The sequence below is a fragment of the Photinus pyralis genome, unplaced genomic scaffold, assembly GCF_008802855.1.
Source record: "Photinus pyralis isolate 1611_PpyrPB1 unplaced genomic scaffold, Ppyr1.3 Ppyr1.4_LG1, whole genome shotgun sequence".
Lineage (NCBI taxonomy): Eukaryota > Metazoa > Arthropoda > Insecta > Coleoptera > Lampyridae > Photinus > Photinus pyralis.
In genome coordinates, this window is record NW_022170249.1 from 18184596 (window position 1) to 18202444 (window position 17849).

Genomic DNA, 17849 nt, shown 5'->3' on the forward strand with positions numbered 1-17849 from the left:
AAATAATTTGGGGAGCCAATAATCGCATGTTATGAATTTTACATTGAAATCCCTATGATGCGTTAAGCAAGTCACCCACCCTGTATGAGGGCGAACGAGCAATCAACAACAGAAGAATAAACCATTCATTTCGGTAGGGGGTGGAAAGGGTTAAACTGGATCGAGAGGATTAGAAAATATAAGTAATAAGCGTTGCACTTTCAATTGAAATAAAAACGTATATTAGAAAGGGTTACAATCTCACAGTGATTCAAATATCCCTACTAGCAAGGATTGAAAGTTGAATTATTTTGCATCCAAATTGGTAAAGGTGCAGGGTAGGAGGATTTATATCACGATAAGTTCAAGATATTTTCTCATAAAACTCTTCATTATAATTATAATTATAACGTAGAAATTTCAGAATTCTTAAAAATATAAGCAACTTTGAAGCTCTCTATAACTTTTTTAATAACCATTTCACAGAAAAGTAGTGTATATGAAAGTTGTGTAGAATTTTATGGTCTACAATTTCTGATAACAATATAATTTTCCAAAGTGAACAATTAAAAAGATATGATTATAAAACTAAGAAACCAACGAAATTTCAGGCGTATTGGGGGTGGTACTGGGGAAGCAGAAGGGGTGTGGGAGGTAGAAAACATAGATTCTTAACCACCAGGTGACTGCCAATAACATGGCAAAGAAATTGGTACTACTTCTCATTTTGCAAGTTAAAATCCTCTATTCTATGGACTATATGCACTTGTGTCAGATTCTATTTTCTGACATAAACTATCAATTATTTCAACGCCTACTTGATAAACATTTAAAACGGCTTTACAAATCAATTTAAATCGAGTTTTCTTTGGAACTACTGATCGGACTTGAAACATGAAATCAGTGCTCAAAACAGAATTAACATGCGTATCGCACTGTCTAACGTTTACCACCCCTTACTAATTAACATTTTTGGGGTTCGCCCCATTCTCACTGGTGAAGTTATGTAAATGATGTCCCCCTCAAAACCAAAAATTGACGAAGATTTCTTGCAAATCCCTTTTTAAAGCGGCATTGACTGTTTTCAGTGGGTCACTCATCACTCTGCATAAATAAAAAATGATCAAAGTCCTCGTGTGAGATCGAAGGGACTTCAGCGCATTTTTGTGTGGCAGATCAGTGTTTTATTAGCCAATATAGACTCCACCATCAATAAGATCTTGCCGAAAGCTACCACGTTCACTTTGTCGGTACCATTTTCTCACTTACCGTGCACTCGCAATTCGCGTTTGAAGTTTTGACTCCACCATCATTAAAATCCTTTGGGGGTTACCATATTCCCTTTGTCGACACCCACTTCTGATCACCCGCAACAATTCGGATTTGAAGTTTCGACTCCACCATCAGTAAGATCTCGTCGGGGGTTACCACATTCCCTTTGTCGATACACAGTTCCGACGTCCCGTTCATTCGTAATTCACATGTTGGTAGATTTCGCTAAAATCCCGGCATAAAATCGTATTCAACTTTTGAGTACTTCACATAGCTCGACCTTCTATTAGTGACACGAGAAAGAGAGACCGCGATTCGCGCTGTAAGAAACTTTTGGGCGCCCAAAGTCGACTACCCCTCGAAGCGCGCCGCGCAAAAGGTGGTTTATTTCGCCCCTAGGAAAAAAAAAAACAAAATTCCGCCACGCAGGAGTTGTGCGCGTTGACAAGATCTTCCCGACGACACCAATTTGAAAACAATCGGAGAAAAACTGTAGAAGAAGATAGATAAAAACTGAAAAATCTCCAGGTTAGTATAATACGCTCGGGGATGGCGTCCAGATGTCGTCGACTCCAAATCTTGTAGCCCCATCCCTAACGTTCTTAATTACACGGCCCCGATAGTTACATGTACACTCCTTGTCTTTTTACAAGCGTTTTTCTACGGGCGCGCATTTACTGCCAGCCAGCCAGCCAGCCAGCCAGCCAGCCAGCCAGCCAGCCAAAGTGAGATTAAAAGCTACTTTTTACAAAAAAATTTTTTTGCAAAAATCCGCTAAAAAGACAAGATGACATTTCGGCTTATTTCTTGTTTCCGGTGTTAAAACCGCAATGCTCATTGGGACGAATTTCTACCTAACGATTTTTATTAAAAGCCCCTCTCACCTATCATCAACAAGAAACAAATCCTACACTAGCAAATGGACGAAAAATTGATACAGTTTCAATTTAATACAAGAGGGTTGGAGCTTTAATTGAACGTTATAGGTACATTTTCTATGATTTTCAGACTTTATATTTGCCACACACTTGTATTGTGAGATATTAACTGCACAATAGTTACTAAAGACTCGGCACAAGGGACGTTAATACGAATGTTGGAGTGGTATAAATGGCCATTAAAATAAAGTGCGTTCATTAAGGGCGATAATCTCAGTATCACAATAGAGTGCAATTAATAAACGGAATCGAAACTCCTATTTATGTGTAGAGACTTTTGAACGGGAATTCTGTACGAATAATTAATAAACGAGTCCATATTTCCCTTCAAATGCTGAATGACCCCCACAAATAAAATTTTTTTAATTGCATTTGGTCTGTATTTCATTATGAACGAATTCCTGAGGACTTATAAGTTCTGTCAAAGATTGGGCGACTTGGGCAACGCAGTGGACGGATATATCTTGGATCCTGCAGCAAAATTTAAGAACAAACCGCCATTTTACTTTAAAGCTCGTCTTCATTTGTTCAACAATGAATAAATTAATATCATCTAATAGCAAGAAAACATATTGATACTGTGTTCGTATTCCCACCCCTGACTAATAAAAGCAAATCTTGTGCCCAAGGCAAATGGAGAACAAAAAGCTGACTTGTCATTTATGTTGGCAAAGAAAAAATGTCGACAATTCATGCGCGTCTTGAAGTGGTAGGTAGGTACTTACAAAACCACTTAACTTTTGCGGACTAGAAAGAACTACAGTTCTTTTCAACTTTCATTCTCTTAATTTTACCGTATTGTCGCGTTATCCCAGCCCTTTATCTGAAAATGGCAAACTTTAACCCCTTGCAGGGCCACGTTTGTGCGTTGATCATACTTATCGGTTGCATTACCACGTATTTATCGTATAAACGTAAAAGTGCGGCGTACGGTGAATATTTTCCTAACGGAACCAACATTTCGGTGACAAATTTGAAAGATGCGAAAATGTTCAAAAATTACCGAAATTATTTTAAAATACCGAACCTGATGCAAAATGGAAGTAGTTCCAATGACGACATTTACATTCTGGGGCTATTCGAATTAAGTACAAAATGGGGAGTACGAGAGGAGGGATTAAGTGAACTGGCCGCCGCCAATTTGGCAATCGAGCATGTCAATGAATTTCAAATTTTACCCGGATATTCCTTAAAACTAATGGCAAACGACACTAAGGTATGTTACAATTTTTAAACTTCGAGTATTTTATGCAAAAACAATAGGTACTTGTACCTAATCAATAAACCTTGCACCCTTTAAATTGTGCGCAATCAGCAAGTTTTTTATTAGTTGGATCTTCGATTAAAACATTTTTTCTCCAACCGTACGAAAAGGAAATGATTTTATTGCCAAAATTATCAACAGTGATATTTATTTAAGACGTAGACATAGGGATTTACGTGTACTGTTTTTGCCTACGTCTACTTTTAAATGACAAAATTTGTCCTGAAGGGCGTCTTATTTTGTGCAACCTAACTAACTTCTTAAAACAAATAAAGCACTAGCTGTCAAATTAATTAATTTGAACGTTGTTGCTTTGGCTTCAGTATTCTTATTTTTTTATTAAAATTAATTAATATGACATCCAGATCTTTAGTTGTTTTAAGAAGTTATTTTAGATGCATAAAATTAGGCGCCCTTCAGAAGAGTTTTCTTCATTTAAAAGTAGACATAGGGAAAAACAATACACGTAAATCCATATGTCTACTTCCTAATAAATATCACTGTATAGTGTATACCCAAAATTAAGATCCTTTTGAAAAACGTCGAAAATAGAAAAGCTGGAAACGAGCTTGATCTCTCGGGAAACTTTTCGATTTTTCCTTATAGTTGTCGAAAATGCTGTGAAAAGTTCTCATAACACAAGCAGCTTGATTCTTTTCGGCATTACTTGACTTGAAAACGAGGGGAAAACCACTGAAATTCTGGTGTAGGACCTCTTGGAATTCATGGAACTCTTATGGAATTTGTTGAACTCTTTTGGAATTCATGGAAGTCTTTTGAAATTCATGGAATTCTATTAGAATTCATGGAATTCATAGAATTTTTTTGGAATTCATGGAATTATTTTGGAATCCATGGAATTATTTTGGAATTCATGGAATTCATTTGGAATTATGTTTTTTAATCGCGCCAATAGTAATCGTTATATTCATGAAGGTACGAAAGAAAAAGGTTGTTCTTTCCTACGGAAATTTAACAGACTTAGCTTTTTACGATGTAAGCGTGATTTCATGCCGAGTTTCTGATTCCCATTCAGATCATATTCTCATTCCTCATACTTAAAAACCCTTTGAAATCTCAAAATGTAACACCTCTAAAAATAAAAAACATTGAATCTAAAATTTAGAGCTACCGTTACACGTGGTTTCATATTAGTATAGAGTTTGTTTTTCGGTTACGATACAGTAAAGCTTCCACGGGTAAATTTTCCCGAGGCTAATTTGTTGGGGGCGAAATCCCTAAGAGATGATTACGTTGGGGGTAAACAGTTGCATTATTGGCATGCACTGCAGTCATTCGATCATTACATTCCATACTACACATAAGAGCTAACATCTTTCAAATATACCTTCGTAAATTTCACATTAATTATTTTACCAATCATCTTTCACTATACTTCAATTTTTTGTATCATTAACGCAATTCCTGATGATGATCCTTTAGTCAAAACTAGATTCGATTTGAATGAAGTTCAGTAAATTGTTTTTTACCACATGTAAATGAATCAAAATTTTCAACGATTAACACACTCCCTTAATATGCGACCAATCAGCACGGCGATTGTTTCAAATTCTAACCAATCAGATGATTTGTTCAGTGATTAAAAGCTAGGTAGTTTTATATGAGCGATTTTCTAATTTAACATCATCCTTGATTAAGGTAGTAAGAAATGACATTACCTATGTGGCCATTTAAGAACATTCACGATGACGGTTACACTCAAACACCCTGTATAAAAAAAATCTTTTTAACCGCAAAATATGTGAAAAAATTTCAAATGGAAGCGTTTTAATTTTTATGTGTATATCTCAAACGGTTTGGGGTGAGAGCTTCCGTTCCATGTTTAATTACGACCCTGTATAATGTACCACGGAAAATTTTCGCTTGAAGTGAGATGGGGGAAAATCAATTAAAACGACATTTCTGTGATGCCTTATTACTTCAAGAATTAATCAACTGTTCTTGAATTTTAATCTTTGCTGACTCAATATTTATAAGTATAAAACAATTCATGGCATATTAGGGAACATTAAAGTTTACAAATCACAGCCCTTTTTCTCATTTTACGAATTGTTCCAGGTAGCATTTTTCAATTTCATTGGTTTCTTTCTAATCTATAACTTTTGATTGAGAAGTCTGATCGAAAAGGTACGAATTGTTTTGGATTCTACGCACCAAAATTAATAAGAAAAAGTGTTTTCCCGAGAAATTTTGGTGCAGTCGATTTTTGAAAAAAAAAGGAAGGTAATAAAGAAAGAAAAAAGAAAGGGAGAAATTGTTAGAAATTTTTTCGAGTTAAAGAATGAGTTCCCAGACAAATATTGACATTCGTAGAACTGGATTGTTGCAGTCAATAGATGCGTGTGTAATACCACTTCTCCAATCACCTGTGACTCCTTGAAGTCAAATTACATCCTTTTTAATGGAAATATAATATTACAGTTATGAGCAATACGCTACAAAAAAAACACGGGCTTGGAAATTGCAGAATATGTAGCTTTGCGTAGGATTTTTAAATTATTTGGGATTGGTAGTAACAAAGACATTAACCACTATACAATTGGACACGGCTGTCTAGATTAAAGATACGCTATTACTTAGTTTAATCGGCCCCATGGTCACAGACATCATTATAACTACACTTGATGCAATTGCTTACTGAAAATGTATCCTCTTTATCCTCAATATTCCGAAGTGAGGGAATAAAATAATGTCATGTCTTTAAAATATAAACAGGAAGTTTCAGATATTTGTTTCTTGTTTGTAGTATTTTTTGTTTGTTTAAGTCCTAGGTGTTATAAAACAAACCAGAACTGTTGACCACTGACAATGTGAAAGGCAAAGTCCCGAATTATTGTTAAATAAATTAAAAAAATATATATTTGTTAATAAGTTGTTCACAAATTTGTGCTCAATTTTAGTGCGATCCTGGCGTGGGGGTGGACAATTTTTTTCATGCAATTTATTCCAACAAGGTAGTCTTGATGGTTCTGGGAAGTGGATGTTCTAATGTTACCGAGAGTCTAGCGAATATAATGTCCTATTGGAATATATTACAGGTGTGCATATTGATCTACACCCTTAAAGTTTAATAGAATAGCTTGATATATGTATTGTTTGGAGCAACTCCAATGTCACCAAATCGAACGGGACGGGTTAGATGGGTAGCTGTTTGGTAGTTTTATTGAAAAACATTTTCCAATTAACCTAATCTTCAATTATACCAAAGTAACCCATGCAACCTCATTCGTATTCTTGGGACAACCCCTAGAGACAAATAACAAAATTGATGTACTCCCATACAGGTATCGTATGGATCCACATCTCCGATTCTCAGCGACAGAAACAGATTTCCCCTGTTTTTTCGGACGGTGGCACCCGACTCGTCCCACAACGCAGCCAGAATATCTTTCATAAAACACTTTGGTTGGAAAATGGTTGCAACGTTTAATCTAAGTCAGCAACCCTTTCAGCTGTCCTCAAATAGATTTGTGCGGGAACTTGAAGCCTCTGACGTGTATTGCGTGGCGATGATTACCTTTTCTATGGAAAATTACAAGGAGCAATTGCGCGTTTTAAAGGTAAGCGTAAAAATAGTGAGGTAATAACAGTCAGGAAATGACTTGCGAGGAAAATTTGAAGTGCGAGGCCCCGAGTACTTTACTTTCCGAGTAACGAATTGACATGTTTGAATAGCCAAATTTAATTCTCTACAAAAAAGTATGTAGATGCTTTTCCCGTAGTGGGATAAAGTCAAAAATTGTTTCTTTAATTTATCAGGAAATCGACAATAACAACTAAAAGTGTTACGCTTTTTAGGAACGAGATACTAGAATTATAATCGGGGGGTTTTCCGAAAAGATGGCACCAAAAATATTCTGCGAGGTAAATTCTGTGTCACTTTCGCAATGAAAACCGATGTTGTTGAAGGTGTACAACCTAAAAATGTACGGAAAGGATTACGTTTGGATACTGCAAGATCAAAATGGAATTTGGTGGGAGAACTCTAAGGAATGTAATACCGAAGCACTACGTAAGGCGGTTGAAGGGGTTGTTTTGGTTTCGGATTATAATTACTTGTCACACAATGAAACCGCAATTTCTGGAATTGTAAGTTTTAACGAAAAGTACCATAAATCTCCCATGTATTGTTAAGTACCCTCCTATTTAACTATGTCTAAATATGAGTCCGGTTTCCAAAATGAAAACAACCTTCAAACAAGCGTTACTTTGTATACGACTTTAAGGAGGAGTTTCTTTCCAGTCCAACATTGAATTTGAAGAGCAACTGAACATCTCCAAAATAAATGTTTCGAAACATGCACCTCAGACGTATGACGCCATTTGGACAATGGCTCTAATTTTACGGGAATCAACGCTTTGTAAACACAGCGGATACCTAACAAAATTTAATTATAATAATCCAGATATGGTGAAAAAGTTTGTTACTTCGATGGCATCTTTAAAGTTCATTGGAATTTCGGTAAACTCCTTTAGCATGAATAGTCTGTAGATCCATGGCACTTTGCATGATCATGATGACACTTTATTTTAGTCAATAAAAAGCTAAATTTCCTGTTTTTAACACTTTTTGTCTAAAAGGGCCCAGTGAAGTTCGATGGAGCTGATCGAATCGGAAATTCGATATTGAAACAATTACAAAGTAAGTGGACGGTGATGTTCAAACGCCTATCTATCATGTTTATTACTTTTACAGATGGAAATTTAAGCACCGTTGCCATATATTACGCTGAAAACGGTTTTCTGGATTTTGAGTGCCTGCAATGTTCCAACATCAAGTGGCACGGAGGCGAAACTCCAATCGACCAAAGGATACTAAAATTTCGTTTGGTTACGATACCAAAATTGGCATTTTTTGTTGTATTTGGTTTTGCTACCTTCGGCATTATTTTGTCGATGGTTCTACTTTATTTCAACCTGCACTTCAAAAAGAGACACGCGTTTAAATTGTCGAGTCCTAGACTGAACAATTTTGTAGTGTTCGGTTGTATTCTTGTTTATCTTGCTGTTGTTTTTTTGGGTTTCGATCAAGGTAACGCCTTTTTCGACATAAATCAGTCTCACTTGTGCACGGTAAGTTTCGGTTGATCAGCCGAACAAAGTTTAACGTACATAAATTTGTAGATTAGAGTATATCTATTTTCAACGGGATTCTCACTGACATTTGGATCAATTTTCGCAAAAACGTATCGAGTGCATCGGATATTTACGTACAGCGCAACTAGCTTGATCAAGGATAAACTGTTGAAAGATAAGCAGCTTATTGCTTTAATTTGTGTCTTACTGATCATCGATGGAGCAATAGTTCTGCTGTGGATTATGGTAGATCCTTTAAAGAAAACGCTAAAAGATCTTCCTATAGAAATAAATTTGGAAAATAAAGGATTAGCTTATCAACCCCAGGTACGTTTTAATTATTTAGACCAGGTTTGAAAACAATTATTTAAGAGTAGTAGTGAAAGATTCAGCTTTAGCTCTTTTTTGAGATCCGTCCGTCAGTCTACCCTGCAACTAATAATTTAAAATACTAGGTGGCGTAGCAAATGTACAGGGTGGCGAAATAAGAATGCGAGGTACTGTATCTGGGAACCTGTTCATCGTAGAGGCTTGCGGTCTTTGAAGTTGACAATAATCTGAACCTTTTTTGTTTGACAGTTATTGCTGTATCTCCGAAAATGAAGTGGTGGGGGATATTCAAAGGTTTCCGTAAAGAACACCCTGTATCTTCGAAACGACTGAGCCGATTTTAACAAACTCGGGTTAATTGAAAAGAGTTATTCTTCAGCTACAAATATTATAATATTTGAAGTTTTGTCAGTTTCACATATTACCGCTTGAGGGCTTTTTTCGACATTCCGACAGAAATGGTTAATTTTCTCAAAAAAATTAAATGCCTTGGCTTGATTTTTTTCCATGAAAAAGTAGCTAAATGGTGCCTAAACGAGCTCGCGAAAACCGCATCTCGATATCTTGTTCCTAACCTAAAAATTAGACCAAAGAAAATTTGATACCCTCAAATTTTTATTTTTTTAAGCTAATTTTTCCGGAATTATTTTTATTATATAATTTGTGGGTCTAAGGTGGATCAATTTAAAAAAGGAAGCTTTTAATGCCGCCGTAAATGCTCGAAATGCTGACCGTCACGATATATATATATCAATATATTACATATATAACCTCAAGATATCGAGATGCGGTTTTCGCGAGCTTGTTTAGGCATCATTTAGCCACTTTTTCATAGAAAAAAATTGAACCAATGCATTTAATTTGTTTGAGAAAATTAACCATTTCTGTCGGAATGTTGAAAAAAGCCCTCAAGCGATGATATGTAAAACTAACAAAATTCAGATATTATAATATTTGTAGCTGAGGAATAACTCTTTTCAATTAACCCAAGTTTGTTTAAATCGGCTCAGATGTTTCGAAGATACAGGGTGTCCTTTACGGAAACCTTTGAATACCCTCCACCACTTCATTTTTAGAGATACCGCAAAAATTGTCAAACAAAAAAGGTTTAGATTATCGTAGACTTCAAAGACTGGACATTTTTTGTTAGGTTAATGTAGCGTAATTCACAGAAATATCACTTTTTTAGATTCCAGATTGCAGTTACGCCCCCTAGCGGCCATTTCGGAAACTTAAAAATATGTTGCAGGTGTTTCTCGTGGCCGTTTTAATAATAACTTTTTTTTACCGCAAGCCTCTACGATGGATAGGTTCTCAGATACAGTACCTCGCATTCTTAGTTGGCCACCCTGTACATAGATATAATAGTAGTGGGTTAAAAGCAGTATGTAATAAGGTGTAGAAACAATTTATGAACATCCATCCATCCCATAAACTCCATCATAACAGATCATGGAGTAGGCCTACCGGGGAAACCACGTTAAAAACTTATTGTAATTAGTACTGCTTTCCCCCTTAGGATTCCCTTCTAAGTTTGTTGATTCTGGAGGAGATATTTAAAGGGTAAGGTTTAAGAAAGGCGGCCCTCAGTATACCATCCAAGAACTTAAAATTCGTATTTCGGAAGAAATAAATAATATTGGAGCAGAAATGTTGGAAAAAGTTTTACAGATTACAAAAATGTATAGAAAATAGAGAAGTTAATTAAAAGATGTTATTCTCAAAACATAAATGGCACTTCATTTTGTTATTTATCAAAAAATGTTTAATCTCGTAGCAAATTATTGCAAATAGGTGCCCAACCAATGTACTACAAAAGTTACAACCTCTGCAAACGAGGAACGTTTTACTATAGTCCATCCGTTATTACTATTCCGATATGTAATTTACCCCACGAAAGGCAGCGTTAACTTTTTTTACTTCACGTTGTCGATTTAATATAAACAATTCTCTCAAACAAACTGCAACGCGTTATTGTTGACGTGCAGAATATGAATGAACAAAGTAAGGTACCGCACCCGTTAAGCAATTCTAGCTCATATCGCTTACGTTAAAGAATGTTGATTGAAGTGAATTTCGCTTGCATGGCATGGCATCAAGTAGGCGTAAACAAAAACTGGATGCAAGCGAAATTCAGTTTAATTAATATTATTTGACGTAAGCAATACGATCTAGAATCGATTAACCTTACTTTGTTTATTCTACACGTCAACAATAACGCGTTGCAGTTTGTTTGAGAGAATTGTTTATGTTTAAATCGACTACGTGAAGTAGAAAAAGTTAACGCTGCATTTAGTGGGATTAATTACATCGGAACAGTAATAACAAATGGACTATACCCACCCAAAATTGCAGTTTGGGATAAATCTCATCTGCCTATAACTTTCTTTAAATATTATAAATATTAAAAGAGACATTGGAGGTGACTAAAAGTACCCCACACAAATACGAAAGGCAGCCTAAACTACGTACTAGTAACAGTAATCGTTACTTATACAGGGTGTTTTTTTGGGAGCTTTAGTTAAACGTTTCTGGGAAAGTAAAATAGGTAGGTTTTTGAGAATTTATACTTAGGGAGTTACTCTAAACGCCGAATCAATGTAAAATATTTTCAAAATGGTGAGACTTCCGGAAGTACCTAGTAACTTTGTTATTTTAAATGGCAACCCTTACTTTTAATTGCATATTTAGGTGAAATTTCAATTCTTTTCATAGTAGTGTAGTTTTAAAACTGAAAAAATTCCGACTACTTTCGGAGATATCCTGAAGAAAACGAAATTTTGGAAAATCGTTTTTATGTTTTACCGAAGTTATTTTAAAAGATATTTCAAAATAAATGACACATTATTATGGCCACTTTTTTCCCTATATAAGTTTATAAGATGCTAAAATTATAAGTCTGACGTTTCGGCTCTGGCTAACCATCATCAAGTTTGTTGTTTCTTATAGAAGTCATTTTTACATTTTGTATGATTTGATATGCATTTTTTTAAATTTCATAAATGTCAAAACGTCACTATCTTCTCCGTAACCTACGCGTTTTGTACTCGTATGTGCCCATATACGCAGGGCTGGTTTTACCACTAGGCCCACAAAGCCCCGGCCTAGAGGCGCATAGTTTCAAGGGGCGCACGGTTGCAAAATCAATTTACATTTTTTCAAATTAAAAATACAAACTTATGATTATTTCAGCTTAACAAAAGAAGAGAAGTTGTAATGAATTAAACAATATACAGGGTCCTGCAACAGTGCGTCGGTCTTTCCTAGCTCATACCTCGTAAAAAATATTTAAAAAGCGTTCGTGAAAATGTCAACTATACAGGGTGTATCTTTTCGAGCGATATCACTACGTAATTCCGCATTATTTTCTGAATAAAAAAGTCTAATCAAAATTTTTAAATCTGGCAACACTGTCCAAATTAGACGCAAGTTATTTGAAATTATACCACAGTTACAAATGACTGTGACTGATGCAAACTGCAAGATCAAGGTAGACGTAAAAACTCAATTGCATTGATGCAATCACGTAGTGAAGAGTTTTATCGCTGGAAAAGGTACACTCTGTAGATGGTTGCGTATCTATAAAAACCATTTTTGAATGTACGTACAGGGTGTCCCATTTTTATAATGTAAATAAATAACTGATTTTTCAAGTACAATATTTTTGGTTGTTTCGATATCATTTATTAACCTCAAAATTGAAACCCATTCACATTATGATTTTTCGTCAATGTTGCAATTTTATTAATTTTTTCCGAATAATTCCACATAAGTAACCCTCACCTTGCGTAGCAACCTTGCTTTTTTGAAGTTACTGCGAAGTTACTAGCCACTTCCGGTATTTCAGGAAGGGCCGCCATTTTGAAAATATTTTACATCGATTCAGTCTTCGGAGTCCTAAGTACAAATTTTCAGAAACCTACCAGCTATTTCACATTCCCAGAAACGTTTACCTAACACCCTGTATTTCAAAGGACCGTCCAGATGTAGGTTTTTACGCATTCTTTGAAAATATTCAACTTGTTTTTTAAGCAAACTTGGATATTTCCTGGAGAGTTTTTAAGGTAGGATTATTGTTTAATCCCGCGGTGTAATTAAAAAAACGCCGCAAGTTGAAGCGCCTACAGTTTTTGTCCAAATTTAATGCAACAAAAACCACATTTAATGACAAAGTGCAAAAATACTAGAATACGACCATAATTCAAATGTTTTAAATTATTATGTTTGGGAGCTAATAGTTGATTTAAATATTTTAAATGGCACGATTATGTTTTTTTTTTAATTGAATTTGATAGAACTTGTACATTTAATGATTAATATCAAAGTTACTTTTGATTGTAATTTTTTACACAATATAACAAAAGAAGTTTATTTTTCAAAATTTTATAGTATGCCATGGAATTAGATGGTCGGGCCACATCCGAGACCGGGTTTATGTAAGTGCCAGCCAATATGGACCATCTGAGACTGTTTGTCGCGAAATACCACCAAATGTTTTGTTAAATTTCGGTGTATGGAGTAATTCGCAGAATCGTAAGTGCCAGTTGTGCATTGAACAAAATAGTAGCCATAATTTAAGCAATTTCTCCAGTATTTTAATTGAGGTTATTTATAGCATTTTTGTAGTAATCCAGTCATCACGATTTCTGTTCCACTCGATGCGTAAAGAGGATTGTTTCCATGGCACGCTACAAAATTTTCAAAAATTTAATTTTGTGTTTAAAAAATTCCTAATCAAGGGTAACTTTGATATTACTCATTGAATTTGGGGGACCAATTCTACCAAATTCAATTAAAAAAACATAAGTAAAGTAGCCCCCGAAAATAATTTAAAAATTTTAATTATTGTCGTTTCTAGTATTTTTGCTGCCATTAAATATGGTTTTTCTTGAATTGAATTCGGTCTATAAATTCTACAGGAATAATAATACCAACTGAAATTTTCGTATGTTACAGGTAGAAGTATGCCGATCCGAAAACACGACAGGTTGGTTTGTTGTAATCTACAGTTACAAAGGTTTCTTACTAATAATGGGCGTGTATATGGCATGGGAAACAAGACACATCAAGATACCATCTCTAAACGATTCCAAATACATAGGAATATGCGTTTACAGCGTTGTATCTAGCTCGACCGTCGTCCTACTGTTGAATTTTCTTTCCGATTATACAACAGTAAGCTTTTTAGTGACCTCGCTAAGTATTCTCGCGTCAACCACAATCACGCTACTACTTTTGTTTACGCCAAAATTGCGCGCAGTTCTCAGCGAATCCGATGGCGAGAATTCGATAGCGCAAAGTATGGGTTTAAAAATTGAATATAATACGAGACGATTTTTAATAGAGGATCATCGTGAAGTCCTGTATCGTATAGAGGTACAAAACAAAGTGTACAAAACCGAACTAGAAACATTGGATAAGGAAATCGCTCGGTTGGAGCAACTGCTCAAATCGTCCACAGCGGATTCAACTGGGAAGGATCAAGTATGCAAGGGCATCGTATTCCTGCCGGTGCCGATATCGTCCCAGTTCAGGGCATCCTGGCCCTCCACGCATAGCAATGGTTTCAAGAATCAGTTCCTTTCCGAAAAAGAATTACACGAACCGCCGAATGAACAAAAACTAAAAATTTGTGATCGGCTTAAAGGTTTCTTCGGTAGCATACCGTCCATGTGGATGTTTAATTTTGTTCATGAGAAGACGATTGGAGACGGCGTCGATAAGAATGAGAAAAGGGAAACGAAATCGTTTCCGGAAGGTTGTATTCGATCAGAAATCATCGAGATGTCGCCTATTAGATCAGCTGCCAGTTACGAAGTTGGAAGATACTAAAAGAGACGATTTTTTTGGAAATCCTAAAAATTATCAGAATGTGCACCTGTAGGTATGGAAACCAAATTATAATTTGGCATTCCGCTTGTTCTATGTATTCTAGCGCGTGTAACATACATATTAATTAAACGTGTATACAGAATTATGCTCCCAAACTGTCGTGAAATAAGTATGTAGGTAAACCTAGAAGTGTTACGTGCCTAGTGTATAGTAGGTACATAATTCAATTAGTTTCCATTAAGCATAATAAGTTTAAGTGTATAGAAACTCAATTAAAGTGAAATATTAGCGTTTAGGATAAAATACATCTACATGGAAATTGTGTAGAATAATACATATTGTTACAGGCCACTTCAATTTAGTTTAACGTTGTATTTATGTAATATTAAAGTAATGATAATACGAAATGCCGACTAGCATTGCAAAATGGAATGATCGAACAGGGGTTGAAATTGAATGGAGAAACTGCGTATAAGGCCCTAGGCAATAGAATAATTGAAACGTTTATTATAGCGCCGTTCCTTTGTAATTATGAATCCGGAATTAGATTGAATTTAATGAAATAAGATAGTGTACACGGAGGGTGTGTTTAATCCCAAGAGTCCAAGACAAAGTTGTGGGCAACAAGTATTTTTTTTTACGTCCGTTTCTGAGACTTGGCCCAAAGATGGGTGGAATTTATATACTGTTTGCATTCTTATTCTTGATTACATTGATGTATCACAACTTAAATATTTTTTTTATTTTAGCCACGATAATCAATAAAAACCTTATTCTTTTACTGTTTTTAATTAAATAGTAGGCAATGGATTCATGTAGATTTTGTTTTGTTTATTGTATCCATGGTAACATGGTGAAACAGGGTGATAGGTTTGGGGTTCAAGTAATATAAAGAACAATCGTAATTCCTTTGTGCTGCTATTCAACATTGTGCCCCACACGTGACGATCAGTACAACTATAGTGTAAATGACATTGGAAATTGTTTAGTTAAATGCAAGCTATTTCACTTCGAGAGGCGAGATATACAGTGTGTCCCAGATCGCGTGGGATTGCATGGGTAACTTTGTTATTATTAAAGATAGAGAATTGGTTAAATGAGCAATGTTTTGCAGTTTTGGATGCTTATATAAATTTCCTTATGGAAATTCAAAATGTCGCATAGGTTCGTCGTAAATTCAAAAAAACTAAAATTGGTCATTTCCTTGAATGTCTTATATCATCGAAAGTATAAGAGATATAAAAAAAAGTTTTATATAAGTTTTATATAAAAGTGACTGTCTTTGATACGCTTAATTTAGAATTGATGTCAAAAAAAAAATTTAAGATGGCCACTTTTGAGGAACATTTACCAACTTCCTAAAGTTAAATGGGCGCCATATTGGATTTTTAGATTACTTGATAGATTTTTTAATTCTCTTTTCAACGAGCCATCATAACATAAGATTGAAAATAAGATACTAGTTATATTAACGGTTTTTGTATTTTAATCAAGTAGTCTGTGACGAATAAAAAAAAACAAATCTATTCGAGGCAACAAAACAATTCAAATGATAGCACTAATTATACAGGGCGAGTTTTTTTCATTTTCACTATGGAGATCTCGTAAACGGTGAGATACAAAGTCGCTTAAATGGACACAGTCATGCATAATTTTATACCGAGTAATTATCCTATTCATAGTTTCTTGTTAGGTCCACAACTAGCGAAGATATAGCTAAAAAAACCGAAAAATTTCATTTTCGAAAAATAGTTTGAACAAACCTTTAGTAATTTTTTTTCAACTTTCTGATGGTGGTAAAATACAAACTTTATGACCTGTGGGTTTCGATTGACATCAACTTTTTGATTTCTTATGGACGTCATATTGGATTTTATGTAATTCAATAGAAAAAAAATTACAAAACCAGTGATACCAAACACTTACTATTTCATTTGGAAATCAACCTTGAATTTTTATTTTGAAGTTTACCATGTATTTCATATGGCAATAATTCCATGGCAGTGTTGATGGTGACTATGTGAAACAATAAACAAATGAATTTGGTTTTAATACAATCAGCCATTGGATTATTGCCATAAAAATACATTGTAAACTTCCCAAATGAAAAAATGTATCGCCGATTTTGTGATTTTTTTCCCACATCGAGTGACGTAAAAATCCAATATGACGTCCATAAGAAATAAGAAAATTGGTGTGATTTACTCGAAACTCACAGGTCATAAAAATAAAAATAAGTTATCACATTGGCAAAAAATTGAACAGCTTAAACAACAATTTTATAGACGTTGACCAAAAGCTTATTTAATCCAATTAAATCTTCCGAAAGAAAATGAAGAAATGTTACTGTTTGAAGGCATTTCTTCCTGAAAAGTGACTTCTATGCATATCAACTGTAATGTCAAGTATCCACAGTAAAACATTTCCTTCAATTTATTTTATTTTGCATTTGCCTATTATATGCCAACTATATCTGTCATACGAGATATACGAGAGCAGCACATGACGTCCATCTCATTATGCCCTCAAACGGCCTGTCAAATATATTGATGGAATTATATTATATGTATTAAAAAAAGATGCTACTTGATTCGTATGAAGCACTTTAATGTTGGTCAAACAATAATCATTCATTACATTTGTATATTGCAAATGCATTATTTGGAATTATGAAAAATAAAATTTCGTATGCACCTCAGGCATTAATCCTCGGGCGACTTACAATCCCTCGGGTCAAAGCTGTCGCCCTCGGCATAAATATCGCCTTAATACCCTTGATACATAAATAACTATTATTTGTTGCTCAAGTCTAAAGAGATAATTTCAATCTGCTAATCAGTATAATCTTTGAATACTAATAAACATAAAGGTAAGACGTAATGAATAGCATTTCCGTAAATATTTACCCAGAAATTTAGTTTGTTGTAGGTACTTTGAAAGATGAAATATTTATGCTTTAGATGATACTCGGAACGTTACAGAAGGGTCCACTATGTAGAAAGGATAGAACCAAAACAGAGAATCTAATAATATCATTTTATAGTGCATAGTCAGAAATCATAATTAACAAGTTGCACGTAATTAAAACTCCTGCAGCACATTGTACGAAACGCTAATGACAAGACCATGTATTAATG

General features: G+C 34.8%; 1 protein-coding gene across 2 annotated transcripts; it reads left to right on the forward strand.

Moving 5' to 3' along the window:
- Positions 1 to 3000: 3000 nt before the first annotated feature.
- On the forward strand, positions 3001 to 15424 carry LOC116175790 (gamma-aminobutyric acid type B receptor subunit 2-like). Of its 2 annotated transcripts, XM_031494091.1 has the most exons (10): positions 3001 to 3405; positions 6375 to 6512; positions 6759 to 7034; positions 7273 to 7338; positions 7384 to 7563; positions 7718 to 7936; positions 8056 to 8116; positions 8171 to 8547; positions 8599 to 8877; positions 13837 to 15424. In XM_031494091.1, the coding sequence occupies exons 1-10, from the start codon at positions 3019 to 3021 to the stop codon at positions 14710 to 14712; spliced, it is 2859 nt and encodes a 952-aa protein (XP_031349951.1). In that variant the 5' UTR covers positions 3001 to 3018; the 3' UTR covers positions 14713 to 15424. The 2 variants fall into 2 exon arrangements, with proteins under 2 accessions (XP_031349951.1, XP_031349958.1); XM_031494098.1 differs by lacking the exons at positions 7273 to 7338; positions 7384 to 7563.
- The last annotated feature ends 2425 nt before the right edge of the window (positions 15425 to 17849 follow it).